Source organism: Centroberyx gerrardi, chromosome 8, assembly GCF_048128805.1.
Source record: "Centroberyx gerrardi isolate f3 chromosome 8, fCenGer3.hap1.cur.20231027, whole genome shotgun sequence".
NCBI lineage: Eukaryota > Metazoa > Chordata > Actinopteri > Beryciformes > Berycidae > Centroberyx > Centroberyx gerrardi.
In genome coordinates, this window is record NC_136004.1 from 22,569,784 (window position 1) to 22,596,283 (window position 26,500).

General features: G+C 42.1%; 1 protein-coding gene across 1 annotated transcript in view; it reads right to left on the reverse strand.

The window, feature by feature from the left end:
• The window catches only part of grid2 (glutamate receptor, ionotropic, delta 2), a 543,340-nt gene that overhangs the window by 134,309 nt on the left and 382,531 nt on the right, over positions 1-26,500 (reverse strand). Inside the window, exons 6-8 of the mRNA XM_071907238.2 lie at positions 21,062-21,235; positions 16,480-16,641; positions 9,990-10,109 (exon numbers count right to left, since the gene is read on the reverse strand). Coding sequence (XP_071763339.1) covers positions 9,990-10,109; positions 16,480-16,641; positions 21,062-21,235 — 456 coding nt within the window. The remainder of the gene's footprint in view (positions 1-9,989; positions 10,110-16,479; positions 16,642-21,061; positions 21,236-26,500) is intronic.

Consider the following 26,500-nt stretch of genomic DNA (forward strand, 5'->3'; position numbering starts at 1 on the left):
CATCATCCCAGAGACAGAGAAGCTGGGCAGTGGTGTATGGAAGTCCTTCCCCTGCATGAATGTCATCAGTGTTCTGCACACACCTCCTATCTAACGATCAATATCAAAGTGAGAAAGCAACAGATTTTTTTTCCACATTTTTGAATGCATTTCCAATGGTATGGCTTGGTTCAAAAGTTACACAATGTGAGCTGTCATTTTCAAAATGAAGGGTTGAATGAAGCAATGTATAGATAGACAGAAAAATAAATACATATTCATGCATGCATACAAAACAAAATAGCACATATATGGCTGTATTCCCTCAACAAGAATGACATTGCTTCTTTTTTGTACTCGAATGAGGGGACTGGTTTCTGTTAAAATGTAGGCAGGGACACCCCATAGTTCACTGCGGCACAGTATTGGAGCAAATGGAGGAGGGGGTGAGAGGATGAAGGGATTTATAATGCTGACTTCCTCAGCACAATACTGTATGCTTTTCTTTTCAGGCACAGGGTTTATATGCCCGATTCCAAAAATAGTTGCAGAGCAGAATAAAAACTTTTGTATGAGCACACACAATAGCACTGCTCTTCTTTCTTTCATTCTTTATTGCTTGCTTGCTTTCTTTCTTTCTTTCTTGCTTCCTTTCTTTCTTTCCATGAAAGGCCGGAAGCTGTTGCAGCACATACACCCCTGCAGTCTTTACCCAATAATACACAGCAGAAGCTTATTATATGCACCCACCTATAGCATCCTATTCTTAAAATTCCTGCTGCTTCTGTGCCTATGCTAGGTTTCCTTATGTCAGCGTGCAGAAGCTGTCTTGCCTGAGACTTGAGAGGGGATTGACAGTAAGGTATCTGGGGAATAAAACTTCTCCTGGCTTGTCTCAACAAACAGAGAAGCAGAAGAGTGGCTGGCGGGCTAGCGTTTGGTGTTACCCATACTGTTTACACACTGTGCGTTTTTGTTTGGCACCACAATGAATTTCCCAATGGGGCTTGTGTGACAGCAGGTAATAGTTAAAAAATGCTGTCTCCTACTCCTCTCCTTTTTCATGTTTGTTTGCACTCTTGCTTCACTTATTTGCAAGCCCTGATTTCTCCCTAACTCTCCCCCTCTCTTTCCGCCTCTCTATGCTTTGTTGATATTTCTCTATCTCTCTCACACATACAGAGACACACACACAACAAATATTCACATGCACTGCCCCATTTAAGTTGATACGAGGACACCAGAGGCAGCCTGTCAGCTTCAATTAGCGTCCGGTGTCCAGTGTGCTGTGGTCACCCAGAATATAACCTGCTGGTCAGCGCATGTGTGTCGGCTCTTGATTGACACGGCCCTCTAGCTAAAACAAATCACTAACATCAATCAAGCCACAGAAGAAGCCTGCAAATATTCATACATTCATGAGTTTACAAGAGTAAAAGCGTTTATCACAAAGGCTGGAAACATGGTAATTTAGCACGCCTACCTCACCCCCACTTCAAAAAAGGACTGGAGAGAAAGATAAGATTGAGAACTAAAGCCTTGGAATAGACACCATCATGTATTACCAGCACCTGCTCACCACCCGTCAAGCCGTTCCTAATATTATCTTGCCTTGTCTTTGTAGTAAAAATGCTTCTCCAAATTGGGGTTGGTGCCCAGATGGTGTAGGGTGGTTTGGAGTGGTGGGGGTTCCTAATCAATCTATGAAATGAAAAAACTAACTTGAACTGTTCTTGTACCCATAGACCACAGTGACAGCCATGCAAGCCTGTCTATACACTGACCGTCATACTGACAATCTCCCAAGAGCAGCATAGTGTGCAGAAAAATATGCTCTGATACACAACAAAACTTCAGCATGATGTAAAAAGTGCAAAGAAAATGTGTAAAAAAACATGATTTCAAAAGTAAATCATGACAATGCTGGAAAAGTTTGCCGCAGTTTTGGATGCAGCAGATCAAGACAGGTCTGCCTTATCAAAATCACTCATGGATTTTCAACCTTTCTTTAACTTTAATAAATAAAAAATGTCTCAGAACACATTGTGAATTTAAGGCACTGCAAATTGCAAAACGTTTACTGTCCCAAGAAAGGTTTTTCTTATTTTCTGAAAAGTAGCAGTATAGTAAACGGGCAGATATCAACCAGAAAAAAATAAATAAATAAATAACACAATGACTTGAGAAAGAGGAGCCCACACTCTATATATGAAATTTGTCCCTCAGTCTCCAGTATTTGTCATTTCACACCAGATAATGGCATCTGGCTAGACCTCACATAAAAGGGGAGAATAATCCAACGTGAGAGGCAGAGAAAATGGATATAAAGACTGAGGGGAAGGGGAGGAAAAGGACACAGAGGCTCCCTGAATGGTATCTTTGAACCAAAGGGTTGTGTGTTTGGGAGAAAGAGAGAGAGAGAGAGAGAGAGAGAGAGAGAGAGAGAGAGAGAGAGAGAGACACAGAGGAGAGAGAGTTTGTGATGTGTTCTCTCTTTTTCTCAAAAGTCAGAATGGCTCCCAAATATTAAACATCATCTGACCTCACGGAGATAGTTTTAGACCTCAAAATGGAAGAGCCAAAGTTTCACAGACACACAGACACACACAGACACACATACACACACACACACACACACACACACACACACACACACGCACAGCTATCAGGTGAGATGACTAAGAAGGAGAGAAGTGGAGAGGAAAGAATCTGTGAAGCAGGACAAATCTCTCTCCCTCTGTTTCTCCCTTTCCTACATTTTTCTCTCTTGTTTCTTCCCTTCGCTCACTCCATCTCACTTTCTTCCACTATCCCTCCCTCTATCCATCCATCCCTCCCTCCCTCTATCTTACACCTGGCCTGGAGGCGGAGGAGACACGCTGAATGAACATGAGAATCTACCTAATAGGATGGAAAATTGGGGGAAACAGGGAGATTTCCCCCTGGAGATATTTTCTCTCTCTCTCTATCTTCCACCCTTCGTTCTTCACACGTTTTCACACAGACTTGCTTTCTCTCTCTCCCTCTCTCTGATTTACCTTTTTTCTAATTTTACTTAATTATTCGCCAACTTTCTCACCCTCTCTCTCTCTGTCTCTCTCTCTCTCTCTGAATCACACATTGCCCATCTCTCTCTCTGCCTTTCTTTCTGTGTGACTCACTCAGTACCTCCTCTCCAGCCTCCCTCTCTTTTCTCATCTCCCTCTCTATCTGGCCCTGAAGGACTTTTTTTTTTACATAATTGTAATAATCAGTTCCAGTGGTGTTGCCCCTCGTCTAACCTCCCTAAAATAGCACTGGCTAACCTGCCCTTTAGAGCTGCACCCTGCGCTGTTTTGTTTCATGATCAGGGCTTGAGAGAGGCTGTTGTAGATTATATGGGTATATGAGAAATTAAAATTTATTAAGAACCTTTTTATGCACATTTCCCTGTTAACAACCATGGCATATTATTTTTTATCAAAAAGCTTGATCTCTCCTCTAGTTTAAAAGTCTCCTTTAGTGTTTTAGCTGTGAGCAAAGCTTGACTATGCAAGCTACTTTTAAAAGCCTATAGTATAAACATTTTGAAGGGGTTTGCCCATGGACTCACAGAATTTTTACTATAACTTTATATTTATGGCCCTCTGACTGTCCTGCAGTCTGGATTCAAGACTAAGTGCCCCGTTTTCATGCCGGCGCAGATCAAGCACAGCGACTTTGTGCCGTCGAAGTGGTAATTTCATCACATTGTTTGCGCCAAAATGGGTAGGGGTGCCCAGTAGAGGGGAGTGTCAATACAAATCGGGTGGCGCAGTGCAATTTTGGTGTCAAAAATGACACCTACTCAAACTACGTCTTAGTGCTGGTGATGGCGGTCTGGCTGTATTTGACGAAGGTGTACATAAATCCCCTTTTAAGTATGTTATGCTTGCGTGTTTCATTTTGATATAAATGCTCTGTATCCTCATCCAAAAACATTGGGTTGCCGTGGGTGCAACAACTGCACACACTGCATACATCTGGCTGAAATTCTGTGAGTATATGGGCATAGTCTTGCTAATTCATGATCATATTTTAAATCTCCCTTGCCTTTATGTTATGTATGTTATGTATTGTATGTGTAAATTATAGCAGAGATTTGGACATCGGAACTGATTTTCAAGATTGGGCCAAGTCCACATTTGTTTGGGTGTGAGGGTTAAGGACTTTAATCTCCTGGCTCCCAGTCCAGTCAGGCCATAACAAGTATATAAACATTGTTTGTTCTTGTACTTTCTTGAGTCTTGTACTCCTGCAGTGTAAACTAGTCAATGATTCATGTCTAAACAGAGATATTAGCCAATAAGCCCAAAAAGAGTTGAGTGCAAAAGAAGGAACAAAAATCCATAGCAGCAAATTGTTCCTCCTCCATGTTTGTTTTGGTATGGTGTTGTACTAGAGCGAAAGCTTGTGTTTTTGTGATATTTGGGAGTGCGATGCCCAGTCTTTTCACATTCTGTTCAGTCATGTAGTTTGTCCCCTGCTTAACATGAACTGCAATGGACAGGATCTCGAGGAAAATCTCTCTGAATCAGAGACAACCCATATTCTTCTCTGACACTAGCCATGAATAATGTAAAGGCATTGAAAAAAAACCAGTTGTGTACACTGAATAGAGCTGTGGCTCCTAAACATTTGTTCTCTGCCAGGGAGATTGTTCTCCTTGTTGTGGGACCCAGGCTCACAACAAACTACTACTACTCTTGAGGAGACCCATCAGAAAAAGGCTTGCGGCTCATTTTGCATCCCGGTCCTTAGGTTAATAAACTTGTTATGTGGAGAATACCTTTATTCTCTATTCTATTTTCTGCATAGGAATAAAACAGCTTTATGTGTCACAACAGGTTAGCCTTCTGAAAGAGACAGCGTCAACAATAATCAACTCTGTTTGAGGCTGAGTTGAAATGGGCGTTTGATAGCAAATCTTCTGTGTGTGTGTGTGTGTGTGTGTGTGTGTGGTTAAAAGCAAAGGGAACCCAGTATTTCTCCACGTTATTTACTGATGGTCATTCAGACTGACGTTAATTGTCATGCAAAGCCAACAGGGTTAGCTTAGCATTTCAAAACATGCCAGGAGATTTATGCAGATGTGTGTGTGTGCACGGTTGCGTGTGTCTCCGAGCATGCCGCAGCTATTATGCGTGTTTGAGTTGGCAGGGGCATTAAGCCGTCGCATAAAATAAATCTGTCTCAATCGCTCAAAACATGTAATGGAAGGAATTGTTTCTCGCATGATGACATAACTATGAGACGGATCCCAAGGTCCCATGACTCTCTAAAGTCCCTAAGCGTAATTTACTGCATATGTCAGATGAGACTGGAGATGATAATTGAAGGTGACCTCAATTTAAGAACATTGCAGTTTGCAGGCCATTGAGTCTTGTCAAGAGGGTGGAGATTCCTATCTCTCCTCCAAAAAGATGGGAAACTGTGCATGTGTGTGAGAGAGAGAAAGATCTGTAGAGAGCATGAACGACAGAGAGAGAGAGAGAGAGAGAGAGAGAGAGAGAGAGAGAGAGAGAGAATGTAATGGTTGTGACTCTGTTCTGACCTGTGCTGCTGTTTCTATCTCTACAGGATCTATAAGGATTAGGCCATCTATCTCCTTTCTCCCTGTCTCATCTGCCTCTTTCATTGTACCTTTCTCTCCTTCACATCTACTCATTCCCTTCATTTAGCAATATATCAATCTTTCTCCACTCTCTCATCACCACTCCCCCCCTTCTCCCTTTTCCATCCCTGCTTAGCCACAACCCTCTTTTTTACTGCGCTGGTTCTCGAGTATAAATCTGACGCCGTTTTCCCTTCCTGAAATCACTTAAGATGTCGCAGATAGCTAACGAAGCAATTACACACGTGGCAGCCTCGTCGCCTCCATATAAGAGAGCAATGGAGCCTGGAACGCCCGCAGATGTATAGAGAGAGAGCTATAGGCTCCCGTGTATAGCCACTGAAGCTAATGGAGCAGAAAGCCAGTTCTAGCACAGTGTAGCAGTAATAATTATGACCGATCTCAGGTGTCCGCTATTATCATTATAACTAGACAACTGTATGTACATGTGTGAAGAACGATGGGTATAAATATCATGACAAGCGGCCGAGGATTGAAAACGGTGAAAGGATATGACAGAGAGAGGTGGAAGATTCAGAAAATGGAGGACGGGGAGGAGAAGAAAGAGGACAAAGAGACTGAAAGATGAGAGAAAACAGAGTTAGAGAGATAGAGACAGGGAGAGAGAGAGATCCTCAGGAACATAACATAAATAAAGATATAAAAACAGAAGGAGAGTTGTGTGCATGTCATTAGAGAGACTCTCAGCAAGGAGGAGGGTGATCAGAGTGAGAGAGAGAGAGAGAGAGAGAGAGAGAGAGAGGGGAGGAGAGAAGCGGCTTGGGTTAACTGGGTTCTCTGAGGTCAATGTAGAGTTAACGGCATGTTCAGGGGAGTATGCACACATACAGTTAATGGTGGGATCACACACACACACACACACTTTATATCTCAATATCCCATCTGACTGGTTGCAATATAGTGGGGCTCTTTGGGGCCCGTAGTTCATAATTCAAAAATCTTTAATGCAGACACTTACTGAATGGTGCTCCTATATAAAATACATGGGGATATGCCCATTATCCATATAATTTAAAAGACACATCAATGTCTTGAAAGCAGACGGGTACAAGAGAAATACATTTGACTTCATATGGTATGTGTGAGAGGGCGTAGAGGGACTCATAGAGAGAGAGAGAGAGAGAGATATGATCTATAATGTATTTATAAATAATAACCAATGTTAACTTACTTTGGTTCAGGAGTTAGACATGTTTGTTCCAGGAAAGGTCATTGTCAGTTCAAGCCTCAGTTCCCGCAACTGTTCAACTACAAAATTACAACTGTAGCACAAGCTAAATAATAGAACAAAGGTTCCTCTAAGGAAAATTTGCAAATGCTAATGCTCAACAATTTAGCAGATAGGCTTTCTATCGTCTGACCTCAGAGAATGTTAAATACATGCTAGCACTGACTCATGAAATTAAGGGAGATTTTCTTGAGATGTTCTACAAGTAAGATGCATGACAGAAGACTAATACAGTGACTGCCAAAAATAATCACGCCTTCCCTGGTTTTGATTTAAATTGAAATTGCAAGTCTCAGAGTCAATCAAAGTGAGGATTTTTGCCTGCAATTATGGGTGTACTCTCTTATCATGTCATTTTGCACGAATGAAAAAAAAAAGAAAACTGAGGAACGTCTTTTCATTTGATGGCTCCTCTCACTTTGCCATAATTACCATTTCTAAAATGTCAAAAAGATTTGAGAAATTGATTTGGATCTTTTTGAGAAGTTTCCTTGACACCTTAGTGGCAGCTATAGAAAAATTGTGAAAAGCGAAAAAATTGTTTGCACTAATCATGTCAGTCACAATTGAAAACTTGTTGTTTAGAGTTCAGGTTACTTCAATCTTCCTTCTTCATCACAGCAAGATTGGGAAGGTGACGTGTGCTCGTCATTCCAAAGTGAACATAGCAGGGATGGAGCATCACAACAGGATTGGGTCACAATATTTGTATGCATTATAATACAAGGTCAAGTTCAATGCACAGTGTTGATAATTCACCTGATAATTGCTAAATATTGCCACTTATATGGCTACACATAATTTGGAAAGGCACGATTCTGCTCCAAGAGAAAGTTAATATCCAGGCTCTCTGAGAGGAATCCCAACCTCTCCTTAGTCATTTGATTCCATGTCTAAATTTGATTTAATCCCAACTAGAGACCAACAAATGTTGAACAAATGTTCAGAGTATTTAGGGAGACTGTGCCAGGAATACTGTATAACAAGTGTCTTAATTCCCTCAGAAGTAATTATGCTCACTGATTAGGGAATCGTGCCTTAATGTAATTATGTTGCGCTTTAAAGATTAATTTTGTCTGTGATGGCATGCTGCGTTATGTTGGTGTCTCCCCACGTTATCCATAATCACAGCTCACTATCTCATTTGTAATCTGTAAAGAGATCCCTCCGGTATGGAGGAGAGATACTGTGTGCGTGTGCTTGTGTGTGTGCTTGTGTGTGTGGTGAGTGATTTGCACGTGTGCATGTGTATGCGTTGCACCTGTGTGCATGTGTGTCTGTGTCCAAATACATTTTACGAAGACTTATGCATTTGTGTGTGTAAGTGTGACTGTTACATGTTTATGTGACAAATATACCTAAAGCTAACTCTACTATCTGCTCGTCTATACACCATAACGTACCAAAAGAGAGTCTCCGAACCATCTAGACAGTTATGCTGCTGAAATCAGGCCTCAAGAGTTCCCAGCGCATCGAGAATGTTCAAAAATAAAACATGCTGTCAGGAAAAAAAGAGGCTACGATGTTCCTTAGCAATAAAAAAGTAATAATCTAGTTCCAGGACGTGAAAATGGAATCAGTGTAGAAAGAAGTTCCAAGCCACGCAACATTTTAGATACAGCTTGTCTTTTCAGGACTGTAGCATTCCTAAGAGGAAAGCACTGGGCTTATCAAACTAAGAGGATAAAATCTTCCCAGGGTTAGGAAAGGTACGTCAATATGTAACCATTTGCAGATTCAGATTACCTGCCCGAAACTGTAATCAGTGACATAATACATTGTGCACGGAAGCATTCCCTCACTGATGCATTTACCTCTGTAGATTAAGATGAAGGAGCTGATGGTTCACTTATGTAGATCCTAAATGGTTCCCCTTTATAACTTTATTGATCCACATAGGGAAATAGTCTTTTCACTTGTCCCCATCCACACATCCATGTGGTTATCTAGAGCAGCGGTTCTCAAACTTTTTGGCTCATTACCACTGAAAACAAAGTGATTCGTACTCGCGACCCCTTGAACAAAAATAATAATAGTTTCCAGCTGTGAGTCCAGGGCAACACCTGAGGAAAATGACTGCCCATTTCACTAAACAGGCCAATCTTTGACTACAGGGATTAACAGGAATAATTAGTCTGAGAAAATAATAGAATAATTAGTTTAATTAATGATTGATTAATAATCCTGCTGTCTATGTGTACTGTGAGACTTACGGTCTCTCCACTGCCTTACATAACAGTACAATTACACACACACACACACACTAACACACAGACACACTAAAAGACAAACCCACGCTTCCACATGCTCACAGCCATTATCACACATCCACAGACACATACAAGCCTGCACACGCCTGTACACACACGCCTGTACACACACACACACACACACACACACACACACACACACAAAGACATGCATACACGTGCATGCACACACTCTCACTCATTGATTAGGTAACACCTACATGTTTATTCATTGTGTGTGTGTGTGTGTGTGTGTGTGTGGAGGGGGGTGTCTTTGATGAGGCCTGTTAAAATTCATTATGCATGTATGATTATAAATGACTACTTGATCATGCTTCTAATTAATCCAATTAACACCAAGCTTTAATGAAGGGGAGGTGGGCTGATGGGCTGAGGTTGAGACCTGCTGGTAAACAGAGGAAATTAATAAAAAAAATGAAAACATAGGGGACTGTGTACTAAAATAGCAGAACATTTTAAAGACACTACTTATGTAGCCATTGAAAAAGTCCTGATTTTGCCTGCATGCAATGCGTGCAGGACTGACCTACTTCTGTGCATTTGCTCTGCCCCAAAGACAGATGGTTTAGAAAAATGAAAATGGTTTCAAATGTATTGGTGCTATAAGAAACCACTCATATAACAAAGTAATCCAAAAGTACAATACAAAAGGTAGCAGGGCTTCACTCTGCTACACAGGAGTGACAGCCAGAGGGAAGCAAACACTTAAGTAAATACAGAATGAGAAGCATTTTGACAACAGGTGCAGTGAAATTTCCTGGCATCATGTAAATCCATTCTACCCCTTAGAGCAGGAATTATTTCCCCATCACCAACAACAGCAAAACACGAAGAAGGGTTCCTGTTTTCAGCTACTTACCCTACTGACGCCACGTCCCCGGTCTTCTCCGTAGTTTGTTCCCAGGATTTCAAAGAAGATGTTGGGGTTAGAGCCATTGTCAGTGAACTCCAGGAAACTGGTGAGACCGCTCACTCCGAACTGCAAGGACAAGGAGAAAGTTTTTTGTACTATTGCTGTTTCTTAATTGTGCTCATTGAATTGAAGCACAACACAAATACATTTTAAACAAATGACTTCAATTTGGACTAAACTGAACTGTTTACTGCACTCTAAAAGTGATGTGATGCACCATAGCTCCTGCATCACATCGCTAGCTTGTCTGGGAAGCTAAGCAGGGCTGGCCGTGGTTAGTCCTTGGACGGGAGACCACCTGGTGCTGGAAGTGGTGTTGGAGGACTAGTAGGAGGTGCTCTTCCCTCTGGTCTCATGAATAATATCCCCAATGCCCCAGGGCAGAGACAGGGACTCTGTCCTGTGAGTGAGCACCGTCCTTCGGATGAGACGTTAAACCGAGGTCCAGACTCTGTGGTCAATAAAGATCCCATCAGCACTCATCGTAAGAGTAGGGGTGTAACCCCGCTGCCCTGGCAAAATTCCCAAAAAACAGGCCTTTCTTCCATCATGGCCACCTAATCATCCCTCGTTACCTAATTGGCTCTTTCAGTCCTCTACTCTCCACTGAGATAGCTGATGTGTGGTGAGCGGTGGATGAGTTGAGTCCCCCCACCCCCTCCCCCCGATATGTGAAGCGCTTTGAGTACTTAGAAAAGCACTATATAAATGTGATCGATTATTATTATTATGTTTAAGGAAAGGAGAGGTAAGGAGAGAAAAGAAGTCATAACATTGTGAGATCATCATCTTCATCTCCATCCTCCTCATCACCCTCATCATATTAATCATCATCAACCGTGCAATATTTATTTTAGCTGTAATAACCTCACCGCCAGTTCTCCCCATAAAATGGCACTCAGTTTGAAAAAAGACACAATCCATTCTGCTTTTATCTCTGGTGAAATTCACACACAATAAATCATCTACCTGTTCACAATGAAACTGAGACATGATCAATCATCTGCTCATCCCTGGTGAAATGATTAGATCTCATCGATAAGTAGTGGGATGAGTGAGGAAAGTGCATTTGTATGCGTTTTATGTGTGTGTGTGTGTTTGTCTGTGTGTGTGTCTGTGCCTGTCTGTGTCCTAGAAAGGAAAGGTGTGAGGGAAAGAGGCTGCCCTTGGTGGGAAATCACACTTCAAACTTGTTGCCATGTTGTTACAAATTGAAAGGGTCAACAATGGAGAGCTGTGTGTACGTGTGTGCCAGGCTGTTGAGAACAATAGTGTGTTTTGACCCAGTGGACTTTTGTTGCACCTGGGGCATATGATGTACCTGTGTGGATAGGTGTTGTTGCACACACACACACACACACACAGACACACACACACACACGGTGTCAGTCCCCAGTCTTTGCCCTTTGCCAGTCAGTGAAAGTGACACTGTTGCTTCAGGGAGGGAGAGGTGTCATACTCCTTATTATGATTCACAGTGTGTGTGTGTGTGTGTGTGTGTGTGTGTGTGTGTGTGTGTGTGTGTGTGTGTGTGTGGACCATTTGGTAAGTGTGAATGTGTGTTGATGTGTATGATAGAGAGGGAAAGAGAAATAGAGTGAGGAAAAAAGAGCAGGAGAGAGAGAGACACTATATGTGCTCTCTCTATAAGTCTCCCCTTCATGTGTCTATGTATATGATTTATAAGTGATGTAATGTGCTATTTGGTTTGTTAATCTAATTCACACACAAGTATAATATCATCATATTGCATTCACCTGGGGATGACCACACACACACACACACACACACACACACACACACACACACACACACGCACACACACACCTCATTAGAGTGCATGTTTATTAGCTTTCCTGCAAGCTGAGCAGGGGTGAAACCCACCCAGATACTGTTCATTGGTTTTCATAATTGGTTGGTTAATTAATGCTGGCAGCTCAGTATTGGCAAAATACATTCATAACAATTATCTTTCTGTTAATTGCACCTGATGTAAAGGATATGTCAGCGGGGCAAAGAGAAAGAGTGACAGGCTGAGAAATACATAGGGAGAACGAGTTGAAAGGTGAACAGGTTTGTGGTGTTGGAGAGCTTCTGAGAGCGAGATAAAGGGTTTTATATTAATAGCAATAATACACATTATTTGTGTAGCAGTTTTTAAATCAGAATTTACAGTTTACACTTTACATTTAAAGTGCTTTAACAATCCAATAGAAACAAACATCACACTCATAAAGTAATTTAAAACAAATGAAAACAAGAATACAGTGCAAGATAAAAAGATAAGAATATAGGCTAAAAACTGCGTAATGTAGGAGTGATTATAGAAGTGATTTAAAAGATGACAGTGATTTTCCTAGCCTAACCTCCTCAGACAGGTTATTCTTAAGTCTGGGGAACCTGATGGAAAAAGCCTGGTCATCTTACTCTTAGGCCTTAGGCTTCGCTGAGCCTCATAAGGGGTTCAATTGTCTGAAATATAGCTTGGGGCCAAACGTTACCATGCCTTGAAAGCGATCAAGAAAATTTAAAATTCAATCCTAAACCTAACTGTTTGAGTCAGTGTGTTTCAGGAGTAGATATATCTATGTATTGGCAATGTGGAAGAATTGTGTATATATATGCTGTGCGCCGCCAGACCTGTAGGTGTCACTGCAGGCTGGTTGTATGTAAGATTCTACTTCCTCTATAAGCTCCACCCCCCGAGCAAGTATAAATACTGATCGGTGTCTAGCGTCCGGTGAGAATCCGGTGAGAGATTCATTTGATTGCCACGGCAATGGTCTTCTCCCGTGCACGTAAATAAAGCATAATCAACAGCAGTCCACTGAGTGGTTCTTGAAGGGTTCCACGACAATTGCTCTAAACCACAATGGGAATAAATGTTGTTTTGATTCATAAACACCATCAGTTGGCTTGAAACAACTTTCTCTAAAACCTTATATATAAGTCTATGAAGTGAGATCACTGCCACAAGTTGAACGGTTGAAACTGAAAGTTTTAAGCTCAACTTTGAGTCTTTGCAGGAAAAACTGATTTGTTTTTAAAACCCTTAATGTAGCTGTCAACACTTAGACGCTGTTTAACTAAACAGTTAATTCCATGCACAAAATGCAGTCAAGCTTTCAGAACAATGAAGACATGTCCCACAGTTGATTAAGTCAACCAAAACAGCAGATATTGTCATCTGCTGAGAGCATTTGGTCATGTAATCTATTACACTCTAACTCAGTACTGCATTGAGCCTTTGTGTTATGTGGATGTTTGAATGATAGTATGCTGTAGATAATTTGCTTATTTTACTTTTGCTTGTAAAACAGCATGGGGCCTCTTGTTTTACTATACTGAAGGAAATAGTTATACACAACAGAAATACTGCAGAAAAGACTTCAGTGTATTTTACTTTGTCACATTCTACAGTGATGTGACTCTAGTTTTAGTTTGTTTCTTTTGCATAATTACATGATACACAAAACAATACAGTAATGGAAACAAAAATTCTAATACTATAATAGGCAAAAGGCTCGCAACTGTAACCTGGCAACAACTGATGTGGACACACACACACCCTCACACACTGAGAGCTGCTGCTGCTGCTGCCGGTGACTGGCTCTAATGTTTTCTATCAAATTTACCCTGTTTTATAATGAAACTGGTTTCATTGTTATTCACAATTGTGTTATTCTCACTTTCATCCAAATCGCGGTCCATCTTGACTCATTAAGGAACGCAACATCTTGCTCTTCATTAAGTGACGATTCCATATTATACGGCTGACAGCCTTAACACTGTCTAATAGTTGAGAGAATGATACCATATGTCCCAGGTAATAGGCTGACTGTGGGTGGAGGCTCTTACTCCTGGAGAACGTCTGGAGAACTCAGTCTGTATTTTCAGAAAGTGCCGCAGCACAGAAAGCAACGCACAGCACACTCTGTCCTGACTGTCTCTGAGCCAATCCGATCTCATCATGCAGGGAATATTGCGTGGTGGCTGATGTGTTTAGAATAGCCTACTCCCTTTGCTCAGACTGAGTCTTGCTATATTTTAAATGTTCTATTTTAACTGCTTGCTATATTTTAAACTGGCGTGAGATTTGTTTGGGGAGCGTGAGAGCGTGAGATGGAACCTGACAGCGTGAGTCTCGCGCCAAATGCGTGAGAGTTGGCAATCCTGCATACACAGTGTCTCTCAACCAAGCCCACTTATTTCTCATTGTCTTAATTGCTGACATAATAGTTTATAGCTTTCCGATGGCGCTGGTGGATGATTTGACCAGCTACTTTTTCTCCCTAGAAATGTCTAGTATTTGTTTGTGAGATAGTAAATAAAGTACCTGCTGCTAATAAATTCTGACATAACATCTTGAAATGATTTGTCCTTTGAGCTTGATTTGTCCTTTGACCTCAATAATCATGTCTTGTTACAAACATGTCACAGGAGCCTCACTTCATGACCTTATGTTGATCCATCTCCAGACCAGATGCTGACAGGGTTCGCAGGAGATTGTCACAGTGAGGGACATTAGCTAGCTAGCAAGCTAAACGCTTGTTGTTTGCTAGTCTGTTAAAAGCCGGACTAGCCACACCACTAAGGTAGAATTATTTAGTCATGTAGCAACTATAAAATAAATAAATAAAAATAAGAAACATAACCCAAAATCTTGCATTAATGTGTGGAGCAGTCGGAAAGGCACATCCGCCTCTGCCCACCAACCTAGCCATGGTAGCTAGCTCCCCCCTAGCACTGCACAGCCTGCTCAGGAGAACTGGCTCCACATCACAGTCCACCTCAATTGTAAGCAGTAACTCACAGGTGAAGTAAGTCTTAAAAGGGAGGTTGGCAGAAGCGCAGACAATGGCTGAAAATAGACACGTAACCCGCCAACAACTCACACACAGCAAACACGTCCGTCTCTCGGGCATCAGCGAAACAGCGGAACCAGCATTTTGTCACAAACATCGCTTTCTTGTTCCCTCCTTTTCACTCACTGGCTCTTCTCTCTCTCTCTCTCTCTCTCTCTCTCTCTCTCTCTCTCTCTCTCTCTCCCCACCTGCTGCACTTTATCCCCCACTCCTATTTTGTCAATGAGCGCTAAACAACAACATCGATAGAGCTTCTCATCTACAGCTGCAAATTAGTATTTATCATTATCATAATGGCTCCACATGCCAAAACACTGATTGCGCACACACACACACACACACACACACACACACACACACACACACACACACACACACACACGTTAGGTAAAGCACACTGCTGATGCACTGTAAAATGACACTGATGCCAGGCTGTTGAATGCAATTCTATTATCGCTTAGGGCTCTTTAACACAGCTCAGTCGAGACAGCCATCAGGGTTGGTTTAACAGCTAGGCTGGCTGATGAAAGTGTTGCCAAACCCCAGCCTGATCTCAAGGTGAAATGCAGAGATAGATATGAAAGCCAGTGCGCCGTATTTATTATTGTCTGACACTAATCCTAAATTAGCATTTCACTTGGCTTCATCATTCAGTCAAACTGCCATCCCTGGAGTACTTTTTTATTGATATCAAAACAGAGGGCATTGATCCAATTGGATTTAACAGTGATGAAAGTGTTGCCAAACCCAAGCCTAAACTCAAGGTGAAATGCAGAGATTCATAAAATCACTGCTGCGGGATGAAATCCTCTATCTCCCAAAAGTCAACTTTTCAGGAACTGAGAAAAACTTGCTGATTGATGCTGCTGAATTTTTTTTAAAGCTTTGCAATGCTTTGAATTCATGAGCACTTGGTGTCATGAAGCTTACTGAGTACAAACAGGACCATCGCAACGTTCAATTGAAGCAATAAACACAAAAATTGGTGCCTGTCTCACGTCATCATTCAGTCAGATACAGATATATGTAGGAGTATGAAGTCCTGGTTCATACACATGGATCCTTGAAACATGTGAAACAGCCATGGGCGTATTTAAAGCAAGTCCCAAAATGACAAAGGACCAATGCAGGGTTGTTATTGTGTTTTAATGAGCCTGGGTCATGGGGACAATTAACATTTCTATTTGGGTCCTGGACTAAAAAAAGATGTGAGATCTGTTAAGTGGGTGGAACAATATAATGATTCAGGAGCCTGGTAGGCACACAGAAAAGATACATTGAAAGAGTGTGTGCGTGTGTGTGTGTGTGTGTGTGTGTGTTGTCCCTGTCTCTATAACTACTTACCTCTGTGCCTGCATGTGTGTGTGCTCATGGATATGTGCGAGTGTCTATATTTATGCCTGCATACTTAGTTGCATACCTACCTGCAGGTGTGTGTTGCAAGCTTGTGCACGTGCATACATGTGTGTTGGTGGGTGGGTTCTGTGGGTGGGTTCTGTGTGTGTGTGTGTGTGTGTGTGTGTGTGTGTGTGTGTGTGTGTGTGTGTGTGTGTGTGTGTGTTGTGCCGTACCTTTTTGACAGTATCCAGCATGCTCTTGCCTCCCTGCCAGGGTTTGGAGTTCTTCCTGATGCAGCTCAGACTGGCCATGCTGTGCCACTTCCTGTCCTCTAACTTTCTGTGGAAGGTATTGGCCAACAGCAGCACAGTGTCATAGATGTAGCGGTTGGTGATCTACAGAGTAATGAAAGAGGAGAGGAGAGGAGAGGAGAGGAGAGGAGAGGAGAGGAGAGGAGAGGAGAGGAGAGGAGAGGAGAGACATCAAAATCACTATTTAGAAAATTCATATTTTGTTCTCCTGTCAGCACATTTTGCATACGCCTTATGCAGGTTTGCCTTATGCACTGGTTGAGCTGAATGACTGCTTAGTCTACAGATTAAATAAATATATTGGTCTTTCTCACTTCCATTCAGGAAAGTCTCCTGTTTCCTGCCAACTTATGCTTGGTTGTAATGAGAAAGAAAGAAAGAAAGAAAGAAAGAAAGAAAGAAAGAAAGAAAGAAAGAAAGAAAGAAAAAGAAAAACAAACATAATTGAGGCACTGTTAGAATATGTACACAAATCTTACATTTTGTTGATGCTCGGTGTGGGATTTTCTCATGTTATTTATGACGACACATTAAAAACACGTCTGTCACATAGCCTGTGTGACCACTTTCATGTGGTTCAATTTGGGAGTTACTGTAGTTGTCTTTTCTCCTTGCTTTTGAAGCTAGGCGAGATGGTGCAGGGCAGAACTGTAGATCTTCTGAATAAGCGAGAGTAAGAAGGAGAAAGAGAGTATTATCCTGCAGTTCTCCAGCTGGTTTGCCATGAAAGCAATATGCCTTTTACCCCCGCTTCACTTGCATCAGCATCCATCAGCACTTTGATCAAAGAAGGAAAACTACAGCTAACAGTGTGCCAATCTCTCAGCAGCGTCTCTCTCTCCCTCTCCCCCTCTCTGTCTGCCCGTATTTCTCTGCCTGCCTCTCTCTCTCTAGTTTCCTTATGGCTGATTGTTAGAGCTGCTGTACAGTATATGTTTCCTACACCTATACTGCTGTTTACATTGACATACTAATCACCTGCTAGTAAAGGAAAAGATGGCTCTGTTTTGTGTCCCACACACAAGCTTGCCTTCTCACAACCGCACGTTAGTACAGACACACGCACATACTTACACAGATACGCGTGTACATACACACACACATAGAAAAAGCTTTAAGGATGACATTCATTTAAGGAATTGATAGGCCCTTGGCGCCACAGAATAAGGAAGAGAGAACGAGAGAGAAAGAGAGGAGTTAATTCAGTCTGTGATCGATCGCTGTGTGATTTACTGCGCCTGTTGTCTCCCTGTTAATGAGAATATAATAAATAGATTGACTAAGACATGCATGCGTGTATGCACACACACACACACACACACATAACGTGTATACACATGTACACGTATGCATGCACACACACATTAACACACACAAACACAATGTAAAGAATAAAAGGAAAACCAATTAACACTGCTTCTCATGCGCACAAACATGTAGATAATCATACATTTTCTCTCTCCCACACACACACACGCACACACACACGCACACTGTATATACAGTATATAAATCATGATCCCAATATTTCTACTGACACAGCCAGTCAGGGATACCGTGGATCATTGCGATGATGACGAAACATTCATAATGGCTTCTTTACAATTCTGCTCCACATAATTTGTTTAATAAGCTAAGAGGAATGATTTGTTGAAGCAGCAATAATGAAAGCCTGATACCCGAGTTTTAATGGATTCACTATTTATTGATCGGTGTGTAAATACTGAGCTACAGAACTAGAGTGGATAGATAGCACATTTCCTGATGTATTCCCTTTCACGTCTATCCTCTTTCCTCAAGAAAAAGGGAGAGTGGGTAGTCCACTCACTAATCTTTTTTTGTTATTCAGACAGTTGGGAAACAGAGAAGGAGACAGAGGAGGGGAGACAGTTCTGGATGGATTCAATCCTAGGCCAGCAGGGGCGTAATTGTGGCTCCAAAGGCAGCGGAGTGTCTGCCTTTCTCTCTCTCTCTCTCTCTCTCTTTCTCTCTCTCTCTCTCACCCACCACTCCAAAGTGCAGGGCAACTCTGTGGGAGTGAGGCCATGTCAAGGTTTCCCACTGTGTGGGATAACAAGATGACAAAGTACGATATGTTCCTCATCACTTGTCAAGTAGTTTACTGACAGGCAGACAAATAACGAGAGAAAAGGAGAAAAAAAGAAGAGTGTCAAGTTTATCTGAACTCTTTTTCTCTCTCGCTTTCTTTCGGACTCTCTTGGCTTTCGCTGTTCCATCTTTCTCAATCTTTCACTTGCTGTCTCTGTCCGCCTGTCTGTCATTATGTCGCACTGTCTCTGTGTCTGTTTCTTTCTCTCAGAAAATAAAAGTGAAAATCTATGGCTCTATGGGGAGCTTGAGCGATCAGTCTGTGTGTGTGTGTGTGTGTATGTGTGTGTGTGGTCAGGCTGAGCTGATGTGCTTCAGTGCAGTGTGAAATTGGGCTTCTGGGCCACTCTCTGACTGCTGAGCTGATCCGCTTCCTCTCTCTCTCTCTCTCTCTCTCTCTCTCTCTTACACACACACACACACACACATACACAGAGAGGATGTCATACTGAACATGTGCGCAGCATGTGTTGAATGTGCTGAAAACACAGCATGTTTTAAACTCTCTATCTCTCACATTTTCTCTCTTTTTCGGAAACAAAAAATCACATTCTCCTTGACTGAGTTGACTACGCTCACATGTGCACACACAAAGAAGCACACACACACACACACTACACCACAGGAGAACACGCAGGCATGGATGCATGCACGCACACACACACACACACACACACTTGGCCCTCTACACTAGAATGAGCACATAGGACTGGACTCAGCCCAAGGAATAATGAATACGTTGGGAATGCTTGATTCTTGATAATAGCTTTTTACACTTGAGGAGCGCTTGATTCATATTATGATACAGAAGGCAAGCTTTATTTACATTATTTCATACTTCAGGGCATGCTGGATTTATGTGTCTTTGCATTAAGGGGGCACCATATTTTACATATTCCTGTGACAAGATACTGATATTTTCTATGAAGGCTGTCAGATTTTTGTTTTGTTTCTTTTTTTCCCTTTTTTTTAAACTGATTTTCATTTTGTAAATAAAAAAATATATTTAATCGTTATTTGATGTATGTCACGTCTAGGTAGTCATATTGCTCAGTGCTTTCATTGATTTGATTACAGTGGGTAAAAGCCTAGAAAGGAACTGTCTTAGGACCTGAAATGGAGATATCCACATAAACATTAAGACTGCATTTCTATTTCCACTTTATTTCCATCTTTCATCAAATATCTCCCCCTAGGGCCCTCTGCATCCACATAAATCAACAGCACATTAATTCAATTTCATATTTCTGTTTTGACACATAAATAAGAGCGTGTTCTCTTTCCTCTTGCCTTTCTGCTGTATTTGATGGCCGCTTGATGACTCACATACACACAAAAAGAGATAATAATTGTGTACATATTGCCACCCTGGGGGACACATTTTAAAAAACCCAATAAGTGAAGAAAGCGTGAAAGAAGGGGGGGGGGGAAAGTGACATTCTGTGTTTTTCCATGATGATATTGTAGATGAATGGTGTGGTCTCAAATAAACACACATGAGGATATGGGCCAACTTTGTGTAAAAATAATTATGTTTTGGGTACAAAGCCTCACAGGCACAAGCTGTGGCAATGTCAAATGAGCCAGCCTTGTGTAATGGGAAGCTACGTGATGTAGGAGACATGTTGAAATGTCAAAACAGAAGACTGGGAGCGGTTCTTAAAACACCGGAATGGAGCGCTGATCTCCTTTAAAATAGAAGACTGGGACTCAGAGTTTTGAAATGTTTGAATAAAACACTTGGAGCAGCTCCACGATGTTAAAATGGGGAGCAGTTTCAGAGCGCTGAAACAGAACCCTGGGAGCAGTGTTTGAATAAAACGCAGACGGAGTTTGAGAGAGTTTCAGGTGACAGAGCTGTTAAGGTCATACTGATGCACATACATAATCAGACTGGTGTGAAGCGGTGACAGCGCTGAACATCCCAGACACAAAGTACCTCGCACTTGAGTATGCTCTCCTAGACTGCGTGTGTGTGCGTCAAAGTTAAAGTGTTGTCTTTTGCTCTCTGGGAACTTCAGCGGGGTTCAAGGTCACTCTATGAAACTGTTGTGTTGCATATATTCAACACTAATTAAACACAAGTACAGGCTATGAATTAGACATTAACTTTAGCTCATACAGAGTGTTTGCCTCCAAATGAGCCTCATGTGATAGTGATATTGGTTGTGAAAACAAGAAAATGTGAACTGTTAAGGAGAAATTCATCCTTAGCGTGCTCTCAGTCATATTTTCCAGCTTTTCTAAACCACTCTCTATGGAGTTGCATAAATGTGTGATATCACCGATAAGGGAGCTCTCTTTTTCCTTATTTCTAAATAATAATGGTTAATATTGACCAATACTACCTACCTATATCTACCTAACTAACGGGCAAACCACACGACCAGCTCACCTCCAGCTGCTGAGCCTTGGGGTTTTTAGGGTCACAGAGGGAGGTGTTAATCCTGTGGTTGTGTTTGACACAGCGCTGAGTGGTGTTCTGGGGCATGGGGAACGTCTGGCGCACCAACGTCAGCCGGCCGATCGACTTCATCACCAACTCCTGCAAGTCGTAGTCTGAGATCTCCTGTGAGGGCGGAGGAGAGAGGGGGGAGGAGGGTGGAGGAGAGAGGGAGGAGAGAGGGAGGAGGGAGGAGGAGAGAGGGAGGAGGAGGGTGGATGGTGGGAGAGAAACAGGGAAAGAGTTGATAAAGAGGAAAGAGATGCGTGAAGGAGGGACAGGGGGTTGAGAAGAGAGAGTAGGGAATAAAAAAAAGAGGAGAGAATCATCATCAACATCATCATCGTCATCTTTCATCGTAAAGGACTTAGAGTTAAAATGCTTGACAATCAAGATAATAAAACTGTAATAAAAGAAATGTGGACCACACAGCATAGAAGCAAAAAGACTGGGTTGAAAGCCACTCTATGAAAGTCATTATAATAAACTAAGTCTTCCAAGTTCATATTCAAGAGACATATTTTGACTGGTTTAGGCCTTGTTTTGTATGCTCTACTTTTCCCGTTATCACCACATCCCCAAAAATAGTTGTTATTAGATATGAAGGGTACATGTGAGTGGATGGAGGGAGGAAGAGTGGAGAGTAACAGTAAGTGTGTGTGTGTGTGTGTGTGTGTGTGTGTGTGGGTGTGTGGGTGGGTGGGTGTACATGTGTGTTTGCACGTACCCAATGTGTCCTTGCAAAACCTTGGGGGAGGAATCATTGCTAATTTTAGCCCTAGGACACAATATCTCTCTCTCCCTCTCTCTCCTTCTCTCCATCCATGGATCTCCATCCATCCTCTGCAAGTGCAGAGGGTCATGTGCTGATGAGATGAGAACTGACGTTTATCGTCCCTGGTGGAGGTAACACGCCTACCAACCAAGACGCCCCTCGCTTTCTCTGTATATGTGTGCATTTGCAATCGTGTGTGCGTGCATGTGTGTCTGTGCACACGCCTGTTTATGTATTCATCTGTGTATGCATATGCTTTTATAATTTTCTGAGACTGTTTTAAGCTTTCTGGTCATGTAAAATCCTTTTGATTTAATTTGATTTGCACATGGCAGCCTGTTTGACATAGTGAATGTGACCCTGTCTTCAGTCCATATCCACATACACACACACACAAACACTTCATAATACTGAGGGGTAATATTTGTGCCCATGGGTCTCAGCCTTTTTAATGCCATGGAATGCTGTGAAAAACTGCAAGGCACACCCAATTATCGACTTTTCCTAAATGTCACATAAAGCCCAGCATGATCATACAAGAGGACATGGCAAAATGAAAAGGTCTGCTGGCTGAGGGGCAAAATTACATTATCTTTGACTTACATTAACTTGAGTAATTTTAAATTAACATCATTTACTAATTTCAGTGAATTTCATTTGAATTTCATTTATTAAGACACATGAGTCTTCATTGGCTGTGATCCATGGTGATTAGAGGCTAGTGTAATACAGGTTTCAGTGGTATATAGTGGTAGTCCAAGAGGTGAGTATATTGCTGACTCATATTTGTCTACGGTAATTAGGCTGATGGATTGCTCTATATGCCCAGTAACCAAGGTGGGTAAATTCTATATGCTCAGTCAACACAAAAAACTATTTGTCCAGTGAAAGAGGTGATTATACTACATACACCTGCAAAAAGGTATGTGTACTATTGCATATGCTGCTGAAATTAAATTCATATTGAAGATTTAAAATAGAACACAAGTCCATTTTGAGATTCAAAATAGGGATGCTCATTTTCAGTCATTTTCAAAGATCATGCTCCTACATGTATTCCCTAAGCTCCTTACCTTTTTAATACCTTTTTAATTAAAAAGAAAAGATGAAAATAAAATAATAGGCATTGCTGCCTTAAAGCAGGGTTAAAATGACTTATGAGTTTTAACCTTGTATGAATCCCCTGTGCTCTGCAGTATCTGCTTTCTAAACAATCCCAGAATTAAGGCGTCCGTTTGCTCCCTTTTGGGGGTAAAACGTGGCAAAAAGCCCAAACAGTTGTCCACATAAAAAGCCTGAAGGGGATTGAGTTACAAAGCTAACAAAAAGACGCAGGACAGAAAAATGCTGAAAATTGCTAAAATGGCAGATCTGCGAGCCAAAAAGAGAATTAAGATTCACAGCGGGCGGTCAAGGGCATGCAAAGAAACATCGGCAGGCAGGAATTATCCAGAGTACACCACTCAAAGGATCCCACTCACACAAACATAAATGCACACACACAAAGGCATGTAGAAACACACACAAATTAATGAGGAAAATAGCAGATTTCTTGAGTTTTTGTCCCCTCAACAGACACTTGTCCATCCTTCTTCCTCCGTCTTTCTTTGTCTCTTTCTATTTGTCTCTCGGAGGACAAACAAAACAGACGTCACCCAGTATGACTTTCAGCTCTAAAAGCTGTTAGCCTTTTAACAGCTGAGCCTAAATGAGAGCGACATGTACACGCAGACACAAACAGGCAGAAACACACTCACATTCACAGTCACACACACTCTCAGGCACATACACACGCGTGCGCACACCACACACAGAAGTCCTGGGAGGGAGAAGCCATGGCTGCAGAGTTGACATTCACCTCATGAGACCAGTATGATCACATTGCACTTTTTTCACAAGTTCCACCTCTCCCATAACTCGCCTCAGGCACCTTACCGTCTACCTAGCATGGGCTACTTCAGTCAAAACACTTGAACCAAATATACTATCCTGTGAAATCTCTGTTGGCTTAAGGTAAAGATTTTGGTTTAAATGGGTATTTTCTTAAAATTAGCCACATATATGTATTAGGATGTGGGGGACTTTTGTATATATTGAATCGTGGGGGGGATTGTGGGGGAATATTATACCACAGATCAGTATAGTGTATTGCTGGACTGGTTGGTTAGATTGGTTTCTATGGTGTTTCTTGAGGCTTATTTCGGTGTGATGGAGTAAACTGTATACCAAATTACTTCAAGCAGTTCATATATCTGCAGCTGAAATCCCCAAAGCCTCTCGTACTAGAAAATGTTGTGTTTATATTTTTTGTTCACCCCACAGTCTAGCTTATCTGGCAATGTTTCATACTCCACCCATGCTGCCCTACAAAGCCAAAGGGCCAAAACTTTGTGAAGAGTGAAACTGAGAAAGACGTTTATCTTCTGTCCCGCCACAAGTGTTGTTAGTACAGAAGTGCCAACCATTTAATACCATTTATGGGTATAACTTAACCTACAACATAGTCATGATCTTTAACCTTCAAAACATAAATAAAGTAGTGACTGCTGTTTGCCATTGTAGGGATATTGTTACTTGCTGGAGAATATCTATCGTCACAGTCTCATATTTACCCAGTTTCCAGTGACCAACTCAGCAGTTAGCATGCCATAATTTTAGAGCATTTTAACCAAGCAGGCAATATCATGAATCTCTTTTCATCACTCCCAAATCGCCTTCGGGCTAAAAGACAAAGCACAAAATCAGGGGGTGGTAAAGTGGCCAAATCCAACTATCTGAAATCAGTAGCTTTGGATAAGTTGTAAACCCCAGCACACACTTTCGCTCATATCTTAAGTGAATCATGGGTTGTTTATTCCATAATCTTGAAGTTTTGGTCTGCAGAAATCACCATCAACCTAAACCCATCACCCCTCTCTCCTCCTCTCCACTCCCTCAGAGCACCAAATCCTTGTCTTTAGTTCTTTATTTGAAGATGAGCGTGAAAAGCAAAAAGACATCCCTCATCCTCATTTCTTTTTGGCACTTCCTCCCTGACCCGTCTCCTCTGTCCTCCTCTCATCCTCCCCTCACCTCCTCCCTCCCCACTTCTCCCTTGGAGACACCAAATCCCTCCTCCTCTCTTCTTATCTGTAGATGAGGGGGGAAAAACCGTCTTTATTTATCCTCTGACCCTTTCTACTCCTCCTACTCCTCTCATCCCCCTCTCAGCTCCTCCCTGTTCTCCCCTTCTCCATGTGAACACCAAATCCCTCCGTCTCTCTCTTTTGCTGGGGTCAAGTTGTGAAAAACAAAACAAAACATATACGAAAAAGGCCTGTCTCCTCTCATTTCATCTCTCCCTCTCCCCTCTTCCCCACGTCCGACCATTTCCTACAAGAACCCCCAAATTCCTCCTCTCTCTTTGCCTCGGCACTCACATTTTCTTTCACCTTCTGTCTCTCTGTTTCTCTGTCTGGGAGATGAACGCCCAGTTGTCTGTGACCCTTCGTTGTAATTTCTTTTTGAAGTGGTATCATTCTCTCTGTCATATGCCAGTGTTCATTAACATCACTGTGCTGGCAATAATGTCCTACACCACACTGGCAAAAAAAGGCCATAGCGTGAGGGAGATGGCAGGAGGAAAGGAGTTAGGGGGAGAGGGAAAGAGCATGAGAGGGACACAGGGAAAAGAAGGAGGTGAGGGAGAGACGGACTATCATTGCATTTAGTTGTTAATGTGGCCAAATGTGTCTCTGACCACATCCAGTAGTGGTTTGGGGGTCTAAGAGACATAGCATCCAGTCTCCCCTTTCTCGTTCACATGCACTACTATCACAACTAGGAAGGGAGGGAAGGATTGATAGGCAACGAGAAGCCGAGGGACGCTGAGAGGAAGGCGTGGCTGCAATAATAGAGCTTGCATGTGTGCATGGGAAATACAGCAGCTAGCAGGGGGAGAGACAAAGAGTGTGACAGAATGAAAGAGTGCAAGCACATGAAACGCTGCAGACAAGTTAACAACGGAGAACAATAGAGTGTATGCAGTGATACGGCACACGAGGACAGCAATAGATCCGAGGAGGAGTCAGGAGGCAAAATAAATCTCTTCCGTGGCTTGTAAAAAAAAAAAAAAAGAAGCGCGAGAGAGGGAGCACAAGAAAACTTGGGACCATAAGGTTTCAGATTCAAATCCCCAGACAGCAGGAGAAGTGTCACACTGTCCTTCCTCAGCAACTACCCACAGTGTGTCCTTGAACAAGGCACTTAACACCGAAGGGCTGCAGGGGAGCTGCTCAGTAACACCAGTAGTCTTAGCTGGCAGCAGTCATACTGGGCAACCTCCAGCTGTGAGCGTGTACAGCTGTAAGTCGCTCTCCCTCTGCAACTACTTCCTACTGCTGTAAATGAAAATGTTCTCTCTGTCAACTTGTTCAGCTAAATAAGGTTTCGACAAATACAAACTACACAAAGAGAGAGCATGAGAAAGTGTTGACAAGCAGGGAGTATAGCCTAAAAATATATCTGAGAACTACAAAGGAGAGGAAATACCAATCGTGTCCTCTCACTGCCATGTATATGTTTCCCTGAGAGAGAGAGTGAAATAGATGGATAGAGAGAATAACAAGAGAGTGAAT